At 36.5% G+C, this 21,665-nt stretch overlaps 1 protein-coding gene across 3 annotated transcripts in view; it reads right to left on the reverse strand.

Moving 5' to 3' along the window:
• Positions 1–21,665, reverse strand: part of LOC114054266 (double-stranded RNA-binding protein Staufen homolog 2-like) — a 405,344-nt gene that overhangs the window by 122,794 nt on the left and 260,885 nt on the right. For all 3 annotated transcript variants that reach the window (XM_027877452.1, XM_027877453.1, XM_027877454.1), the window contains one exon: positions 18,687–18,994. In XM_027877452.1, the coding sequence (XP_027733253.1) occupies positions 18,687–18,994 (308 nt within the window). The remainder of the gene's footprint in view (positions 1–18,686; positions 18,995–21,665) is intronic.

Here is a 21,665-nt window from a genome sequence, read left to right on the forward strand (position 1 = left end):
AACAAGGTAAAGTATATACATGAAAAAATACAGTTCAAGTTAAAAGTTCTAAGTCTATAGAAGAAGTCAAAGAGACAGATAAAACACATGCTTAAAATGAGAGAGGGGATGTTTAGTTCAAGTGTAGACAAAGGGAGAATTAGTGAAGGCTTCTTGGATGAAGTGCTACCGAAACAAGGCATTAAAGGAAGTGAGGGATTTCAACAGAGATGTAGGAGGAGTCTATTTCATGTGTAAGGGAGGTGTGGGAGATAGACACATAGGAAAGGATGAAGAAGGTCGAAAAGAGCTTGAGGACATGTCAGAGTTTTGCCCAGAGTCATTTTGTAGCAATAAAATGACTTTCATCTGAATGTCTTAGCATCCCTTGCCTATTTTTTCTGATACTTGACCCAACACTTCCTCTGATGGCAACAGTTAGATATAGTTAATGCTGGACAACTTTAGGCAGTATAACTCCACCCTTAAGTAACTCCCAGTAGCCAGTTGAATAGCTGACCCAACCCTGTAATTAAATGACTGCTTTTCATCATATTGAAGAGTTTGACGCCAGTCATCCAGCTAGGATTTGTATACAGAACCACTTTTGGCCTCTCCTGGAGTAAACAAAATCTACCACCTTAAACAGATGCTTGCTATTTTCCAAGAAAGTTGAGGAGAGAGTAGGACAGGATCATGGAACAGGCTGGCAGGAACATAGCATGCATGAAGAGAAGTCATATGAATTAAGGCAGGAGCCAGATTGTGGAAAACCTTGAATGCAGAGTTAAAGAGCTTATGTTTTATTCAATAAGCAATGATCAACCACTGAATTTTTTTCACTACTCCTTAATCACTTAAGACTAAGTCATCTAATGAATATGTGGAATTATTGAAAGCCTACCTGTAGCATCATTGTTCTGAAATTTAAATCTCACAAAGTAAATAATCTGTTCAGAGCATTGCTGCTTATAGAAACTGTACCATTTGTCTCAACATCATAATTTGGGGGATTTCTTACATAACATGTTATGTCTTATATAGAGATTTCACAATCCTCCAAGAGTGCTTCTTGATTGAACCTTATTTGGCAAGAAAGGCTGTGAGGCTGCATTATTACATGTCATAGAAATTAGACAGCTTGTAACATTAATGCTAATTATTGCATGTAGACAAAGACTTCATGTCAACAAGGTCCATAGAATTTAGGAGGTACACACTCCACAATATCTCCAAATAATTTTGGACATACCAACCTTTGTGCTTCAAAAGATTCCATTGACACTACGCTTACAGATTCAGAGATGAAGAGTGAAGATTCTTCCTGAAGAACCTTAATGAACCTTTCATCCCCGCCTCCTAACTGGTAGGTTTCTCCTGGATTCTCCATTTTGAGGAAGTGTCCAGGCTAATCATGGTCAGTCCTTCAGTCTTCTCCCTGCTCCACTCCTGACTCTCAGCACTTCTCCTTAATTTCCCCAGGTGCATACCTTCTCCTCCCCACACCCTTTTCAGCTCCTTTTTTTATGGATTGTCTTTCCCTCCTTAGAATATAGGTTTCTTGAGGACAGGGACTGTCTTTTTTTCATTTGTTTGTATTATATTTCCATCACTTAGCACAATGCCTACTACTAGTAAGTACTTATTAAATGTTTATTGACTTGACTGGAAAAGGAATCCTAGGAACTATCTTTGTAATTCAATCTTTATTATTCACATGATTTTAAAGCCCCCAAATGATATTATATTCAAGTCAAGGAAAAGATGCTTTGAGATACTGCAACATTTCTAGTAGTAGTTTTTAATGGTTCTAAATATGAAATGAAGTTTATTTGGCTTCTATTATAGATGATAAAGATATCTTTTACAGTACTTTTTCACAAAGCCTGTTTAAATTATTATATTCTTCATGATTATAGTAATTAGCCAATTGATATTGCCAGAAATTGTGCCATGAATGGGTAGCGTGGTTTCTTCACAGAAAAGGTTCTACCCATGATTGCATGATGGAGTCTCAAAAGCCTTTGAGAGAGGAATTGATTGTTTTGTCTCAGAAGGAAGCAATTTCAAAGGCATTCATGGTAACTAGAAGTTCCTGGAAACTAAAAGTTATCAACAGATTTCATATTTCACAACAGATTTCATTTTGTGTGTTTGGGAGTTTATAAGGGGAAGTTGTTGTCATTCCATCTGGATCCAGCTATGAACCAATCATTTGAAAGCTGGAAATACACTGTCATAAATTACATGTGTGTTTGGTGGTGTAGTTGTGAGTACAACTGTCTTTCTAGCAGTTGAATTTGGTTTATTTCTGTGCTAATGAACCAGGCTAGGATTTTTTTTTTAAATAGGATAGGTGGAAAAATTGGAAGCTAGGGACAATTTGAGAAATCAAGGCACTGTAACACTAATCCAAAGGAATGAAAAAATAGAAGAGAATGTGAAATATCTCATTGGAAAAACAACTGACCTGGAAAATAGATCCAGGAGAGAGAACTTAAAAATTATTGGACTATCTGAAAGCCATGATCAAAAAAAGAACCTAGACATCATCTTTCAAGAAATTATCAAGGAAAACTGTCCTGATATTTTAGAACCAGAAGGCAAAATAGAAATTGAAAGAATCTACCAATCACCTCCTGAAAGAGATCCCCAAAGGAAAACTCCTAGGAATGTTGTAGCCAAATTCCAGAATTCCCAGGTAAAGGAGAAGATATTGCAAGCAGCCAGAAGGAAACAATTCAGGTACTGTGGAATCACAATCAGGATAACACAAGATTTAGCAGCTTCTACATTAAGGGTCCGGAGAGCATGGAATATGATATTCCAGAGGGCAAAGGCATTAGGATAACAACCTAGAATCACCTACCCAGCAAAACTGAGTATAATCCTTCAGGGTAAAAAAATGGTCATTTAATGAAATAGGGGACTTTCAAGCATTCCTGCGGAAAAGACCAGAGCTGAATAAAAAATTTGACCTTCAAATACAAGACTCAAGTGAAACATGGAAGAGGTAAACAGGAAAGAGAAATGATAAGAGACTTATTAAGGTTGAACTGTTTATATTCCTGCATGGAAAGATGATATTTGTAACTCATGTCAGTATTAGGGTAGCAGAAGGGAAAAAAACTACATGTATGTATAGATAGATAGAGAGCACAGGGTGAGTTGAAGATGAAGGGGTGATATCTGGAAAATAAAATTAAGGGGTGAGAGAGGATTATACTGGGAGAAGGAGAAAGGGAGAAGTAGAATGAGGTAAAATACCTCACATGAAACAGACAAGAACAGGCTTTTACAGTGGAGGGGAAAGGGGGGAAGGTGAGACAGAATGAGTGAATCTTATTCTCATAGGATTTGGCTTAAGGAGGGAGTAACATACACAATGGGATATGGAAATCTATCTTACTCTACAGGAAAATAAGGGGGGAAGGGGACAAGAGAGCAGGGGGTTGATAGAGGGGAGGGCAGATTGGGGGAGGGGATAATCAAAAGCAAACACTTCTGAGGAGGGACACGGTCAAAAGAGAGAATAGAATAAATGGGGGATAGGGCAGGATGAAGGGAAATATACTTAGTTTTTCACAAAAGGACTACTATAGAAGTGTTTTGCATGACTACACATCTATAACCTGTACCAAGATGCTTGCCTTTTCAATAAGGGTGTGTGGGGAAGGAGGAAGGGAGAAAATTTGTAACCCAAAGTTTTAAAAATAAAAAAAATTAAAAATTAAAAAAAAAGAAAATCAATTTTAATAATGGTAAAGCACTTAGCCTAGTGCCTGGAACATAGTAAGTGCTATATAAATATTAGCTATTATAATTATCATTTTGGGCTGGACAACTATAATATACTCTCACCAAAATTTCTCTTCTCCCCAACTCCTGTTCTTATTCCTTCATGAATTTCTACAAACCAGTAGAGCTTTTTGAGATACAATGTTGCTTCCTGACCATTTCATCTCATTATTCCTTCTGAGTAAGAGATATCCTTTACTTGCAGTATTCTAGTCATGAGAGGAAGTTTTGCAAAAGAAAGCACTGGACTTGAAGCTAGAATACCTGGTTGATATTTACTTAGCTACAGCAAACTTCTGGTTAGACCATACCTCCGCACTGCACCAGGGTTTCTATCAGATCCCCACAAACTAAAGGGAGAGGGGGAAATGCTGTCTTTACCTCCAATAGATTACATTGATCACTAGGGCCTGAGAAAAAATGATTTCAGAAGAGAATATGAGTTAAGCCATGATGTGACAAAGTGTGTGCTAGAAACTTCCTGGTCTAGCCAAAGTTCATTGTGAATGCCAAATTCAATGGGCAAGGCTGGAGATGGGAAATAGGGTTCAAAGCAGCAGTCTGAAGTCAAGGAAGTTAACATAGTCAGTAAAAACAAGTTTATCAGTGTTAGCAAAGTGACAGCATACCTAGTATACCTTCTTTGGCTAAGGCATCATTCTTTCATGATGGTGGTATGTATACAATACTCTCACCTTGTTCTCCTGGGTTAGTGAGGCTGAGACCTAACATGGAGTACTGCTACAGGATAGACATCATCCCTCCCCATCATCCTTTCTTAGAACCTGAGGCTGGGGTTTGGTTGGTTAGTAATGGTGGAAAATCTCTACCAGTGCTGTGGAATGCATGTTGCCCACTAGCTTCCACGTCCTGTCCTGGTACCTCGTACCCTGACAATTTCTTGGATATTGAAGCAGCCCACATGATGCTAGGATCTTTAGGACTATGCGTTCCTCTTGCTCATCCAAAATTAGCAGGAGAGAGTAGGAATTTGATAGATGAAATTTGGGGTCAAGGTGAGCCTGTTTTAAAAAGGAAGAGCAGAACAGTAGATACAAGCTCTGAGATGAGGGTAGTCCTAATCCACAGGCCAATGGACTTAATACTTGAATGATACAGAGGTTGTGAAAGGATAGCTAGAATCCCTTCTGTGCCTGGCTTCCTAACAATGATATGGCAGATAGTCTTTGGTTTGAGATCACTTTGGTTGCTTATAGGGTACACTGCAGGTTTGCCTGGGCAGTCTCCAAGTAATCCAAGTAATGGTTGACTCTGAAGATTGCAATACATTAGGTAACTGTAGGGGGGAAATGAGGCTAGAAGCCATAATTGGTATGAAATATCACATTTGGGATTGAGAATAAAAATGTTAAGACAGAAGTTAAAGTAATTTCCATCATGTCAATTCAGATATTTTTCAAGGGTACAATGCATACTATCTGCTCATTATACTAGGCACAATGTACTGAAGAAAGGTGAATATTTACTAGAAGGAAAGTGAATTAGGCAGTTCAGAAATGAGAGATAAGCTGGGGGCTCCAATTAGTGGTGCCATGGCAAAATTGTCTTGCAGGGAGTGGGGGAAGTGACAGTCTAAGCTGTGGCAGGAGATTCAACAAATGGAAGTAAATCATATAACTTAGGGGGTTTATGATCACCAAAATGACATCATACCACTTGGGCAGTTAACTCTGTTATGAGGTCTGCTATTAATACCTCCCAGGATCAATAGAGATTACAGGAGTTGGAATAATCCTACTAGTAAATCTTCCCAGGCACCTGGACTGGACACATATATACTGGTCAGATCTCATATCACATTCATGGCCACTAAAATTCCTAAGGGACTACTGGTCAAGTTTTAATGAGACCATATGATCAGCAGCAAGGTCTATTCTGTAGATCTGAGAGTTTTAAGTCAGATTAACAGGAAGAAGAGATGAGAAAGAGCCAAAAGCCTGATTTCTAATCAAGCTCTCACAAAGGATAAGGACAGCTTCTATTTATATTGGGGCTTTGGTAAAAGTTTGCTAATTACTAATAAAAGGCAAATGAAAAAGCTACACCTCTATCATGGATGGCAAGCTTGACAGGAATAAATCGTGTGATGTGGCGGCCAAAATAACTCACGTGATCTTGGAATGCTTTAAGGGAACCATAGCTTACAGGAATAAGGAAGTGATAGTCCTTCTGTATTCTCTCCTGGTCAGACTACATCTGAAGTATTCTATTCAGATCTGGGTACCACAGTTTAAGGTGATCATCCAGAGGAAGGAAACTAGCATGATGAAAGATCTTGAATTCATGTCATATGAGAATCCACTGAAGCCATTGGGAATTACATGATAGCTTTTTTTAAGAATAAGAGCAAAGGCTGAGCACTAATCAAGTGGAGAGTCCTTTCAGGTCTAGGCTGAATGAGATGGCCACTGAGGGCCCTTTCAATTCTAAAAAGTTCTGTGATTCTCATGGAACTTAATGTTTACTTAGTGGGAATATAAGACAAAATCACAGATAGCTATAATATATAATATCATTTGATAAGTGCATAAAGAGGTTTAAAACAAACTACTCTCTGAGGGGGATTTTATCGAAAAGAAAAGAAAGAAAACCAGAGAGAACTCAATAGGCATTGCCAGCATATGGAATGATGAGAACAAAGATAATGAAACAAGACATCACCAGATGTGTATTGAAGGGTCAAGAGAGTAGTAGCAGTCCAGTTTGGTGGGAGTAAATGTATGAAGGAACTGGTAGAAAGGGGGGGAGGGGAGGAGGGTGACATTTGTGGAGAGCCTTGAACACCAGGCAAATAAATTTCAGCTTAATAAACAGACAACAGGAAGCCACCAAAGATATTTGAGAAGGGGTGTAACACAACTAGATCTATATAAAATAATAATACTTTCCACATAGTAGAGATTTCATAGCAATAAAACAGAAGAAATTAGACATGAAGCATGTCCTCGTGCTGCTTAAAAGAGGCATGCTTCTCCTTGGATTTTTCCAGTAGGTGCTAATAAATCTTTTACTACTGTAGTCTACAATAATCCACATACCATTATCTGATTGGGTTTACATTTCTAGTTGTTTTTAGTAATAAGATGTTTTAGACTAGTTGAAAAAAAGCAAGAAGAAAACAAATAGTTTTCTTGTAGCTCTGAAGCGCTAGGAGACAGTATCAAATCTTCAATCATCAACTTGACTGGTGACACCTGATAGATGTGGAGACTTCTTACAATTAAGTTAATGTTCCCACCTAAAAATCTTATCACTGCCAAACTTGTATATGGAAAAAAACATGAGACTCCCTAATTGCACAGTAATGTTTTAAAAGAAGTGGTTCAAAAGTAAGAATCTACCTATAGATACAGGATTTATTTTCTTTAAAGGTTTAATTTTCACATGATTCCAAATGGTAGAATTTATCATGTGAAGCTGTGAAAACTAAAGGCAAATTGAAATTTCTTTATGAAAACCATCTCATAAAATCAGAAAGCTATAGGTTTCCTTATCTCAAGAAAGCAAACATGTAAATAATTTTCTATGCTGCAGTGGTTCACCTCAGATTTACATCAAGCATAATGTGGCAAGGATGGTACTTTGCATATAGGCTCATCATTTCTTATTTGTTAAAAATCACTGCGCCCTTCATAAATCTATTCTAATACTTATTTTTTTCTTTGCAGATTTCAAAACTTTGAATAACTGAAAAGCAATAAATCTACTGTATTTTCAATATATAACAATAATGGATAGGAATTATAGAGAATGACAATATACAGTAATGAAGGGAAATGATGAGATTGACTTGTATTCATGAGGTCAAAGCCATTAAATGCTCAAACCCCAGGAAGATCTGGACCAGATTAATCCAAAGCTCTAAGAATTCCTGGGACAGTTCTGGGGGGGGGCGGGGTTTCAAGGTATCACAGACTAAATGTGAACCCTGGGAAAAATCACAAAGCATATCAAATTCCTAAGAGAGTTCCATAACTGATTCAGTGTCTCTGGTGTCCTTAGGATCAGGGATGACTTAGTCAGTATGGATTACTAAGGTTATTTGCCAAAAAGAATAGAGTCCACTAAACCAATTCTAGACCTATATATCCACTGCAATGTACAATTTATGTAATAACCAGAATAGTCTGGGCTCTGAAGTAATACTCGTAATTAAGCTTCATGGAGAAAAAAAGTATGTTTTTAAAAGTAAAAAATTTTGTCATCATATGCCCTTAATAGGAAATATTTTCACTTATGCTAATTTAAAAACAAAATTTTTAGCTAGGTATGGTGTTGCACACCTGTAGTGCCTGCTCCTGGGGAGGCTGAAGTTGGAGGATCTCTTGAGTTCCAGAGGTCTGAGCTGCAGTGAGCTGAGATCTGCACTAGGGCCAACAATGTGGAGAAGCCCTGGCAGGGGAATGGTCAAAAGGCTTCCTAAGCAGGGGCAAATTGGCCCAGGTCAGAAATGGAACAGGTCAAGACTCCTGGGCTGATCAGTAGTGAGTGGCCACTACACTTCCAGCCTGGGCAAGAAAAAGAGACTCAGCTTAAAAAAAAAATCAAACAAAAACTTTTTAAGAAGACTCTTGCTTTTCCAAAAACAAACAAACAAACAAAAAATGTAAGTTGCTGCCTTGATAGTAAAAGGTACAGATTATAAATTTAAAGCAATATAAGAGAATCAAGGAAATCAAAGGGACATTGTCAGATTCTCAAGAAAACCAGCCAAAATAATTCCTAATGTAAATTGTGCTAAGGTGAGATTCTAAAGAAGAAAGACTTAGAAGACTGTTTTCTTCACTATAATATTATAAACATCACAAAATAAGAACAAAGCACAAACAACAATTATCATAATAGCTAGCATTTATAGAGTATTTTAAGGTTTGCAAAGGTCTTTTTACAAATATCTCATTTTATTCATCACAATAACTTTGGGAGATAGGTGCTATTCCTATTCCCATTTTAAAGATGAAGAACCTGAGGCAAATGGAGACCAATTAACTTGTTCAGGGTCACACAGAGAGTAAATAACTGAAGCAGAATTTGAAATCAGGTCTTCTTGACTCCAGGACCAGCACTCTATCAACTGCACCACCTAGTTGCATTAGTTGAAATGTATAGGATTTGAATCACGTTTTTAAAAGAAAGCTTTGAATTTAAAAAATTATTACAAAGGTCCCCATTGGAAGCCTCATTTTGCTGATAATACCCCAATACATAACATGAGAATTGAGCAAAGCCCCTATAAGAAACAATTATGGATTTTTTCTAACAAAGTGAATTTGCCATTTATGGTTTTGCAATGTGAGTGCCAAATTATGTTCTTTACATAAAACATGCATAAGCACTACTTTTCCTATTTTTATACTGAACATTTCATATATATCACTTTTTAGTAGATGATAAAAAAGGGTGTCATAAAAAGACAAACTGAAATTAAATTAAGCTAGAAATGATCATCAGAAAAGGTGACAGGTACATTTACATCTGTATCACAATAAATAACTATGACATTTAATCTAAAGGAAATAGAGGTTGGTTACTAAATTATTTATTTTTATTTTTTGTGCAACTAGTCCTCTAAAAATTTATTCAAATAAACGCTCCTTCCTATTTCCCAATCAATTAACTATATTCACTTTCTTCCCTACCCACTCTTGATCTGTGATACTATGTACCCCTGAACAGCAGGTACCTGCCCTAAAAACCCTCAATCCTGAGCTAATTCCATCTGGTTTCTCCATTTTTATTCTGAAAGATGCCAAACAACACTGGAGAAAAATCACAAAATCACACTGAGAGGGAGAGGTCCACTCCCATTTTATTCTACCCTCAAGTGTATCCTCACTACTGTATTTTATTGTTCAGTCATTTCAGTTGTGACTGACTCTTTGTGACTCCATTTGAGGCTTTCTAGAGTGGTTTTCTTCTCTAGCTCATTTTACTGATGAGGAAACTGGGGCAAACAGGATTAAGTGACTTGCCCAGTTCAAACAGCTAGTAAGTGTCTGGAGCCAGATTTGATCTCAGAAAGATAAGTCTTCTTGACTCTAGGCTGGCCATTCTATCTACTGTGCTACTAGCTGTTACTTTCACTTCTGTATAGCAAATCTTTTTATTTAGATCTTATTGACACTTTCTACAAGGGCTGTTCCACATCTCCTTTCTCTGTACTCACCCAACTTATCTTACTGTGTCTCAGAAGACAGATTTGCACCTTATTTATATAATATTATATATAAATATATTTATATAATATTACATATAAATATATTTACATAATTATTTATGTACTCATTTACAGATGAAGAAACTCAGGTAGGAGATTTTTAAGTGACTTGCTCAGGGTTGCAGAGCAGTCTGATTTTCCAGTTTTTCCTGATTCCAAATCCTGTCCTCCGTCCACTATGCTAACTAGTTGCCACTAAGACCTAAGCCATTTGACCTCAATTCTATCAATTTGCATCCTCTATTACTCTGACTTCTCTATCATGCCATGTATGCTCCTATCTCAGAGAATGAAATTTCTAATATTTCTAATCTTCCATCTCTTGTCCCCTCATCTCTTCTGTAACCTTTCTCTATCAATCATTCCTTCTCTCTCATGCACTTACAGCCTTTGCTCTCTATTAGTTATTAGAGTCTACAAATGAGTTCAGTTCTCTTAAACCCTCATATTCTTTACTCTCCTTACCATCCATCCCAAACTTCTAGAAAGAGTATTCTATAATCTGCTTTCATTTCTGCACTCTGTACCCCCAATTCCTTATAATCTGGCTACCACCACTGAAATGCCTCTCTTCCCACAGTCACTTAATGACTTCCTTATTACTAAATTACAAGATCTTTTTAATGACTTTATCCCCCTTGATATCTATGTGCCACTTGACACTGTGGACCATTCTTCCTCTTCTTAATAAATTCTCATCCTTTGCTTTCTGTCTCTGACTATTCCTTTTCTGTCTCTTTTACAAGCTCCTAATTCTCTCAAACTTTTGTATGCCCTAGGGTTCTCTCCAATGGCACTCTTATGCTTTCTCTCTCTCTCTCTCCCTCCTTTCATACTTTCCTATACTACTCCTAAACTATTCCCATAGTTTCAATTATGGCATATATATATATGTGTGTGTATATATATATATACACACACACACATATATATGTATATATACATATATATACCTCCACCACTAATCTCTCTTCAGAGCTAGTGCCATGTCTCAAACTTCTGCTAGATATTTCCATTTGATGTTCTGCCAGTCCTAACAGGCCCAAAATGGAATTCATCATCTTCTCCTAAAAACTTATCCCTCCCCTAATTTCTATATTTCTATTGATAACTTCCTTCCTGTCACTTAGGATCTTAGCCTCTATTGTCTTTGACTCTCCCTTTTCTCTATTCTCTCTAACTCTGTATATTCAACCAGTTGTCAAATCCTATTTATTCCATCCTCACAGCGACTCTGGTTTACCTCTCTTCCTCTCAATACCCATTGAAACTACCCTTGTTCTGGTCCTTGTCTTTCCTCCTATGGATTACTCTAATGGCTTAAATGTTCTTATCTTCAGTCTATCCTGACACAATCTATCCTTTAGGGAAGTCTGATTGTCTTCTGAATAAAATATGAATTCCTGATTTTCCCATTACAGACCCTCTATAATCTGGCTCTAATTTACCTTTTCAATCTTATACTACTTCCATTCATTCACTCTATGTTCCACATTTAGTTCTAGGATTAGTACACATGCCTATTTCTTTTCTTGCTCTCTTTTGTCTCCATGTTATTGCGCATGTTTTGCTCTATGTTTGGAATGTATTCTCCCATATCCATCTCTTAAAATCCTTTCTTTACTTGTTTCAAAATGCGATTTATGTGCTTCTACATGAAGTACTCCCTGATTCCCCTCCCAAGCCTACCTCATAGCATTGTTGTGGATAAAAATTAATTTTAGAAAGCCTAAAATGGCTTGAAAGTGTCCATTTTTATTATTATGTCTCAACTGGGCCCTCAATTGATGCATAGAAATCTTTTATTGACTCTCGTTAACATTTCACATGAGAGATGTCTCAAAACTTATTTTCTAACCAAATTGTACCTTAACTACTCACCCGACCCCCCTGTACACTAACCTCACCTCCACCTTTAATGGGAAGATTAAAGCTGCAAAGAGTGCTTTCATTTCCCCTTCCCACATTTAAAAACTGTTTCCTCCCATCACCTTCTCTTTCTTCCCAGTTTGACAGAATGAAATAGTCCTCTTCCTTGGCAAAGCCAATTTCTCTACTTGTGCCCTCCATTTTCTTCCTTTCTACCTCCTTGGTCCCCTTAGTATCTTCACAATCTCATCTCCAGACTTCCCTATAACTAGTTAGTTCCACCTGCTCTACTTGCATTGCATGCTCCTGAATTCTTTATCTTAAAAAAAAAACCTTCCCTTGACCCAGTTATTATTTCAAATGATCTTATCACTCTAAAGCTAGATTTTTCACAACAGACTAATGTACTTGCAGCCTTCCTCATAATCCTCCTTACCACACAATCACTCTCTAACTGCCAGAAGACTACCTTCACCCTGCTCTGTTGGTTCTCCTCTTCCCTCTCTAACCTCCTCATTTTAATTTCTTTCTATAGTTCCTCTTATTCTCCCTTCTCCTAAATGTGAGTGTCTCTTAAGGCTATGCCCTAAATACTCTTCTCTCTCTCTGAACTCCTTCTAGGTACGTACATCCACATTTATTATTTCAAGTATTACCTTTATACAAACTGCTCTGAAATACATATTTTCAGTACCATCCTATCAACTGTACTCCACTCTCTACTTGGATGTTCCAACAGCTCAAACAAAGTAAGTAAAAAATTGAACTCATCATTTCCCTCCCCAACCTGGCCCTCTTCTGAATGTCACACCATTCTGCCAGACACCTAGGTCTGTGCAACCTCAGAAATATCTCTGAAACTACCTCGTTCCTCAGTACCCATATTCAATAATTTGTCAAATACTATCGATTTCCATCTCTGAAATATCTCTTGTATCTATCCCTTCTTGCATCTTTCCTCTCAAGTTCAGGCTTTTATTATCACTAAAATGGGCTATTTTAATAACCCACTAATTGGAATCTCTATATCCACTCAAACTTTTTCCCAACCCGTCCTTCACATCATTGCCAAAGTAGTTGCCCTAATATGTAAATCTGATCACCTTATCCACAGATCTCTATTCTGGATACTCTTCTCTTTTCCCTCTATACTATTTCACTTGGTAAATGGTATCATCAGCTCTCACAGATTCAGTTATCATCTCTGTGCTGATGATTCTCAATTCTACCTATCTTGTCCTAACTTCTACTGACCTCCAATGTCCTGAAGATACATTAAACTCAATATGTCCAAAAATGACTTCATCCTCTTTCTTTCCAAACCCTCCTCACTTCCTAACTTCTCCATTGCTTTTGAGGGAACCACAATCCTCCCAGTCACTCATGCTCTCAACCTAAGTGTTATCCTCTATTCCTCACTCTCACCCCTCATATCCAATCTGTAGCCAAGGCCTGTCAGTTTTACTTTTCATAAGATCTCTTGCATATACCCCCTTCTCTCTTCTGACATTGCCACCACCTTGGTGCAGGCTTTCATCACCTTATGTCTGGACTATACCCGTTTGGTTGGCCTATCTGTCATGATTCTCTCCCTACTTCAGGACACTTAGTTGTCAAGGTGATCTTCCTAAATCACAGGTCTGACCATATCACTTACCTACTCAATAAATTCCAATGGCTCTCTATTACTCCAAGGATCAAATAAAAAATCCTCTGGGGGCAACTAGGTGGCACATTGGACAGAGCACCAGCCCTGGAGTTAGGAGGACCTGAGTTCAAATCCGGCCTCAGACACATAATACTTCCTAGCTGTGTGACTCTGGGCAAGTCACTTAACCCCAATTGCCTCAGTAAAAAAAAAAATCCTCTGGAATTCAAAACCCTTCAAGACCTTGACTTTACCCATGTTTCCAGGCTTCTTACACCTTCTATCCTACCACATATTGTATGACCCAGGAAGACTGGCCTCTTTACTGCTCCTCAAACAAAATACTCTGTCTCCTGACTCCAAGAATTTTAACTAGCTATTCCCCACCCCTCATCTCTGTCTCGGATTCCCTGGCATCCTGCAAGTCCCAGGTAAAAACCCCACCTTTTACAGGAAACTTTTCCTGATCCCCTTTAATTCTATAGCCTTCCCTCTGTTGGTTATTTCCAATTGATCCTGTGTGCAGCTTGTTTGTTCACAGTTGCTTACGTGTTGTCTCCTCTATTAGACTGCACGCTCCTTAAGAGCAGGAGCTGTCTTTTGCTTTTTTTTTTGTATCCTCAGTGAAGTGTGTATAAGAATGTTTAGTGACTGACTGACCTCACTGTCCTAAAAACCTTCAGTGGTCCTCATTGCCAATTAGTTAAATAAAATCTTTAGCTTAGTATTCAGGTCCTTCAAGGCCTCATACAGTCTAACTTATTTTTCCAGATTTATTTTACTCCCTTCAACCTTAGTACACTGTATACACTGTATACACTTAGTACACTGTATACAACAGTGACTATCTGTTGTTTTCTCATCTAATTCTGTCCTCCCTTCCCTTTATGCTTTTATGCACATTGATCTCCATGTCTGGAACAGTTTTCTCCCCTCTAATCACCCCAAATCTCTACCTATTGACATCCTTTAAAGGATAGCTCAGGTACCATGTCTTTACTAAAGCCTTCTCTAAACCTCCCAATGAAAAATGATCCTTCCCCTCCTTTAATTTTCAAGCTATCTTCTTGCTGCTGGATTTAAGAATTTTTCTTGAACTTATATATTATACGTCTATTTGGGTACATGTCTCATCCCACTACTCTACTATAAAACTCTTTGGAGCAAGTACTGTTATTTTTCATTCATGTACCAAGCTCAGTTTCTTACATATTATAGACATTTAATAAATGTTTTATTAATTAAATTAAGTTAAATTAATGGATTTAAATAAAGTGTTATTGAGAAGAGATTTAGTTACATAATTACATGGAGGAAAGTCCACATTTTACAGAACTACCACTATATATAATTATTAACCCTTTATAACAATACAATTTTTTAAAATTTTGAAAGATATAATTCTGAAAGCTACTCTAAAAACAAATTCAATGAATCACATTTTCATCTATGGTAGTGATTGAAAATCTGCAATGTAATAAAAATTCATTTCAGACTAAGGAAACAAAAGAATTACAGAGAATGCTTATTCATATTCAATTTTATTTTGACAGTTACTTGGCTTCATAACAATAGTTACTTGAATTCAGTTTGCTGTTTTTTCTAAGTACTAGATGTGTGTATGTACATTTTGGTAAGAGATTAGTCACTACATATTCTATTTAAATAATAGCAACTGAGGGTCTTGTAAGCAACATGATGGATGACTAGATATTTTTTCTGATCCCCACCACCTCTCAAGCCTCTCCAAAATAGGAATTATGTGCCAAAGATAAAGCAACTTCAACTGCCTTCATGATCTAGGACACCCAGAATCCAAAAGAATGCTAAAAAAACAAACGAAAACAAAAACAAAACACTAACTAGCACATCACTGACCTTGAACTTACTCAGAACCACTTCCCTACCTCCCACATGAAAGAATGTTCTATATCACTAATGATTAGAGAAATGTAAATCAAAACAATCCTGAGGTTTCACTTCACACCCTGTAAATTGGTAAAAATGTCAAAAAATGGCAATAGTCAATGTTGGAAGGACAGGCATGCTAATACATTGTTGGTGAAGCTGTGAAATGGTATAACCATTTTGGAAAGCAATCTGGAATTATGCAAATAAAGTGATTAAAATGTCTACATCTTTTGAACCAGAAGTTACATTATTGGACTTATACCCTAAGGAACTTATCAATAAGAAGAAAGTCCCTATATATAGCAAAATATTTATAGCAGTACTTTTTGTATTAGCTAAGAATTGGAAGCAAAGTAAATGCCAATCAACTAGGGAATGGCTAAACAAATTGTGATACATGAATGTAATGGAATATTACTGTACTATAAGAAATGATGTATGTGTAATGAATAAAACGAAGCATGGAAAGATCTATGTGAATGGATACAGAGGGAAGCAAGTGTAGCCAAGAAAACAATATATATATGGAAATATAAATGGAAAGAACAACTAGACAACAAACATCAAAAGTAAATGCAACAAAATTATAAAGATCCAGCAGGACTTCAATAAAGAGATAAGAGAGGACAGCAGTAACCCATCCCTTCACAAAAGTCCACAGTTATTACACAGTGCACACGTTTTCAGGTTTTTTCAATGTATTTACCAGCTGTGCTGATTTTCTTTTCTCTTACAAAATACTATTTTTTACATGGGATGGCTCTCTTGGGGGTGAGGAGGAGAGATATACTTAGGATAACTATGATGATGTGAGAATTGGAAAATATCCATAAATATATTTTTAAAATAATAGGTAATGAAATTTGAAAATTTTTTTCATAAAAATCATCTTTATAGCTTGTGATACAATATGGCTCATGTTACATATAGACTGGCCTGGCAGGTTTATTTAAATCATATCACCTTAGGTTTAAAAAAAATTGAAAAAAGTTTACACAAAACATATTAAATAAAATGTTTTATACAGAAATAAAAAAAATACTCGTGAAAAAAAGCAAAGGCATTTACTGGTTTTTAAAATCCAGAAATGAAAAAAAAAACTTAGGACAGTGTTATTAAAAATATTCTCATCTTATATATCTGTGCAATCAATTACAGCAGGATCCAAGAAATCACTCAGAAAACCACAAAGCAAGCTATGTATTTTCAATGTACTATTCTGCTACTGAGAAAATATGACTGATAAAGTTACCTGTAAAGATACAGGCTTTTGACTTCTCATACACAAAGAACCTTCTGCAAGGAAATTAGGAGAAGGCTATGATATGCCCTGGCAGGCCAGTAAGCAAGCTATTTCCCACAGAGATTCTGTTCACTGATCAACCTCAGCTCAGCAATTCAGCAGAAATGCAGTATTTCACAGCAACACTGAACTCATTCAACCAGAGAAGCCAATTCATGTTTTAAAAGCATACATTTCTATTTACTTGTTGCATAAAAATCACAATATAGAAATCTGGAAATGGCTTAGTTTGTCCATAGGATAAAAATATATTATTTCGGTATCATAAACTTGAAAAACAATCCTAAGTAATTACCTAGATAATTGGTGATATGAGAACGGCGTTTTAGTTGGAGTCAAGATCTTTAAAAGCTTCAATTCTATCACTGATAAGAACTAAACAGAGAAAAGCAACTGGCTGAATTTACAAGAAGTTCTGGAGAGAGTTAGTTAGCTGTCAGCCTCGCAGGAGCCCTTTCTTCATTCACCTCAACTTTTAACTCCTGAAAGTAGGAGTCAGTTCTAGCCTCAAGAAATACCAGGAAATAAATTAAGCTTTGCCTCTCTAGGAATAAAATATTACTATTGCTATTGTTGGATTTAAACAACTCTGGGGATTGAATTTCTTTTCAACAGAGTTAATGAACTTCTATTTTCTCTTTGCAGATGACCAGTAGAATTCTAACTTATTTCACTCTTTCCAGCAACTTAGGTGTACATTCATGTCTTCACTTAATGAAGGAAGTTCCCTTTAATTTTCCCTAAAGCAAATGCCTGAAAATATTCAAAAACACAACTTTTTCATGGAAGGTTTAAAATCTTAGAGAAATAAACAACCTGGAGCCACTTCAATTATGCCATTTACAATTGCCACATTAAAAACTCAAACACCACTTAATGATGTAGTTCACATAATCTATGGTTTCTGAAAAAGAAAATAATGGGACACTCAAAAATACTGGGGAAAAAAGCAAATTAATTTCTCTCTCATTTTCATAATCTAGTAAGGCAAATTATTTATATATAAGTAATTTTTCCTAATGACATCATTCAATCACAGGTATTATTTCATTTTTAAGGGAAAGGACAGAGAAAAGCAAACTTCAAATAATGAAATTAGAGGGGGAACATAGTTATTCAGCTTTGAAGGATACAACTATTTATCTAGTAAAGTTAATGAATAATTACAGTTTGGTAAGTGATTAAAAATAACCAAGAAATAAGTTTACACATAAAGATTTCCTCTCCAAAGTAGTTATATTATCCAAAAGTATTAGTCCTCCCTCCCCCAAATAGAAGGTGTTCCAGAAGTCTTATTATAGTAATATAATCCTGTATTTTAGAAATCAAACTTCCCACCACCTATTCATGTGTACAACAGAATTACAAGTTCCTTTGCCTTCCTATTGAAACAGGATGCAATGATGACATCTGATGCAGATATTATATTATATGGAAAATCATTTTATTGAATAAAACAAATTGCCATTTCTAGGCCTTGAATCTGGACAAAGTATATCCAGTTTAAATTACATTTTATAGTGAGCAATCTATCTTCTTTGATAAATGGAGTACCAATAGCAAAAACTGTTCATGAGTAAACTCTCCATTAGGAAAACTCAACAATAATTTTTAAAAGAGGATGAGCTCAAGGATAACAATAAACATCTCAGAAAGGCTGGCTTTTTTGTGTGTTTGCTAAAGAGGGAATGATAAAAGGTACACTTGAGAAATAAAAAAAACAGGAAAAAATTGGAAATGAGAAGAAAAATAGAAAATTAAAATAGAAGAGAACTATATAACAAAGGCATTATTGGACAGATAGAAAATACAAGAAAATGATACATATGTGGCTTTACATGTTTTCATAAGCTCATCCATCTTTGCACACTGAAAGGCAGGATAAAACTCTCAGATATAAATGCTGAGTTTTAAGTCGATGAAGAGATTTTGTTTCATACCTGAAAGCCTTGAATCCTTGCTAAATATTCCAGTTGTCTTGAAGGTTGCATTATAGGGCAGGGGGAAGTAGGAGAATTTCCTTTCAAACCTATGGTTTCAGCTGTCGGAGATGTCCCATTCATAAGGAATTCCCTGGCTATTGTAGCAGTGCTATTTGATGGTGGAGATAGGCTAAAGAAAGAGCTTGAAGGCTGGCTCATTTCGTTGGATGACAAATAGCTAACTGCAAAGTCAGAAACTACTTTGTTGCGGCTTGCTTCCATCTCTTGATAAATATCAGGAGACAAATGAAGAATACCCTTTGGAGCTGTAAAAAAAAAAGAAGAATCATTTTATGATACTGAAAATAGTTTAAGTGTGAACAGCTTGTAACATTACTCATCTGGGTTCCAATACTAGTAAAATGACAAAACACCAAAGAAACTTTAGTCAAGTGGCCACGACAGAGTTGGGTGTTGTTGCCCTCATGGAGCTAACAAGGAGCCTTCACGATTCTCCGAATAGCCACTTGAAGGGCTAACACAGAGGGTCATCTCAAGGCATTTGTGTCTAAAAGGCAAAGTCTGAAATTATACCCCTGTTAAGAGTGGTGTCTGAGACTTACATCTTTTGCCATAATTTGCTGTTGTTCAGTCGTTTTTCTCTCTGTGACCCCATTTGGTATTTTCTTGGCAAAGATACTGGAGTGGTTTGCCAAGTTATTTTACAGATGAGGAACTGAGGCAAATAGGGTTAAGTGGCTTGCCCAGTGTCACACAACTAATGAGTGTCTGAGGCCAGATTTGAACTCATGAAGATGAGTCTTTCCGATTTGAAGCCCAGCGCTCTATCCACTACTCCACCGAGCTGCCATAATACATAGAACAAAATAAATACCTCTGTGCCATGGAGAGCTGAATTTTTTTAATTTTAGAATTATATGCATTAAAAAAAAGTAATACCCTGGGCAAGTCACTTAACCCTGTTTGCCTCAGTTTACTCATCTATAAAATTAGCTGGAGAAGGAAACAGCAAACTACTCCAGTATCTTTGCCAAGAAAACCCCAAAATGGAGAGTCAGATGTGACTGAACAACAACAACAAATATTAAAAGTGTCGCTCCTTGTATACCCTGCATCCCTAGAGGACTGCCTACTTTATCTATTGCTAATCCACACTGTGATAAGAAGACATACATGGAGTTTAAAGTATGGATTATGTGGGGATTGTAAGGGAAGTGAGTAGAACAACTAACATAAATAAAAATTATTTTCTTTTTCTTAATATTTTATACTGTATTTAAAAGTTGTGTGCCATACACCCCTCCCCCAAAGGGCTCAAAGACCAAGAAAAAATTCCATAAATGAAAGTATTCATATCAGGACTTAATACTATCAAAAAACTGAAAACAAAGTGAGTGCAAATCAACTCAAGAATGGCTGAACCAATCATGGTATATGAATGCAACGGAAAATAATTTCACTGCAAGAAATGATGAATGTGAAGAATCTAAGAAAATGGGAAGATTTTATGAACTGATTCTGAGTAAAGAAATATTATTTTATGGAGAACTCACACAAGGCAAGCACTCACAAGGTCAGAAGAAGCAATACAAGGATACTCTCAAGTCTTTCTGAAGAATTTTGGAATCAACTGTGAGACACAGGAGACACTGGTACAGGACCACCTAGCATGGCATGCCTGCAGCAAAGAAGGCACTGTGCTCTATGAGTAAAGCAGAATAGCAGTAGCTCAAAAGAAACATGAGATGCACACATTTAGAGATCTCTCTACTCCAAATGTTCCCGTGGACTATTTGTGCCCAACCTGTGGTAGAGCCTTTCAAGCTTGTCTGACCAGCTGTAGTTAGACACACGGTCCCCTGTTCCAAATATAGTGATGTCATTTTGGTCCTCTTCAAGCATGAAGGACAACAACCAATAATAAACACTAAAAGATAGCTGAACTCTAATTCAATGCAATGTCCAGTTTTGGTTCCAGAAGTCAGATAATGAGATATACTTTCATCCTCTTGAAATAAAATCAGAGGACTAAGGATGTGGAATGTTGAATACACTGTAGATAAGATCACTTTGTGGGTTGTTTTAGCTTTTTCTTTGTTACAAAGAGAGTTCTGGATATGAGGGGAGTATATTGTGAAACAGCTGAGCCACATTTCATGTGGAAACTCTTGCGGGGAATTTATTTTTAAGGGGTTTTTTGTTTTGTTTTGTTTTGTTTTTAAGTCTATTTGGTATAGCCTAAAGATATTTCCTTTAGAGATGAAATTTCTTCTTCCTTTTTTTTTATTCCTAATAGGAATCCTATTCTGAAGAGAATTGTTGCGTTTCATTGTGCTTCTAAATTTATTCTTTTACTGTTTTTACTTATCAATGTTAATAATAATGAAAATAATCATAATAATAGCAGTTAATGTTTGTATAGCATCTATTATGTGTCGGGCACTGTGCTAAGCCCTTTACAATTATTATCTCATTTGATCCTCACCTTTCAACAACCCTGAGAGGTAGGTGCTATTATTATCCACATTTTATAGATGAGGAAACTGAGCAGAAAGAGGTTAAGTGACTTGCTCAGGGTCACACAGTTAGTAAGCATTTGAGGTTGGATTTGAACTCAGGTTTTCCTGACTTCTTTGGTCAATTTGGAGAGACATGAAGTACTTAGTAAAATATCAAGGAGAGAGACAAAACCCTGTTTGTGTTCTATTAATTAGTTGAATCAGTAGTAGTATGGCATCCCTAGAGATCAAAGAGGAAATGAATTGTCTGGAAACTGGTTACTAGCCCTTGCACCGACAATGAAAAGATAACAAGAAGGCTCAAAACCTTCCTGGAAGTATGATTATCTGAAGATAACAAGGAAATACCTTTATGGAGGGATATTGACATTAGGCATTAACCTGTACAGCTGCCATTATATTCAATGGTCCTTACTCCAAGCTAAGAACCTTCCTAGGAGAGCATCCATACCCTGCT

The sequence above is a fragment of the Vombatus ursinus genome, unplaced genomic scaffold (assembly GCF_900497805.2).
Source record: "Vombatus ursinus unplaced genomic scaffold, bare-nosed wombat genome assembly UNPS02014812.1, whole genome shotgun sequence".
In the NCBI taxonomy this organism is placed as follows: domain Eukaryota; kingdom Metazoa; phylum Chordata; class Mammalia; order Diprotodontia; family Vombatidae; genus Vombatus; species Vombatus ursinus.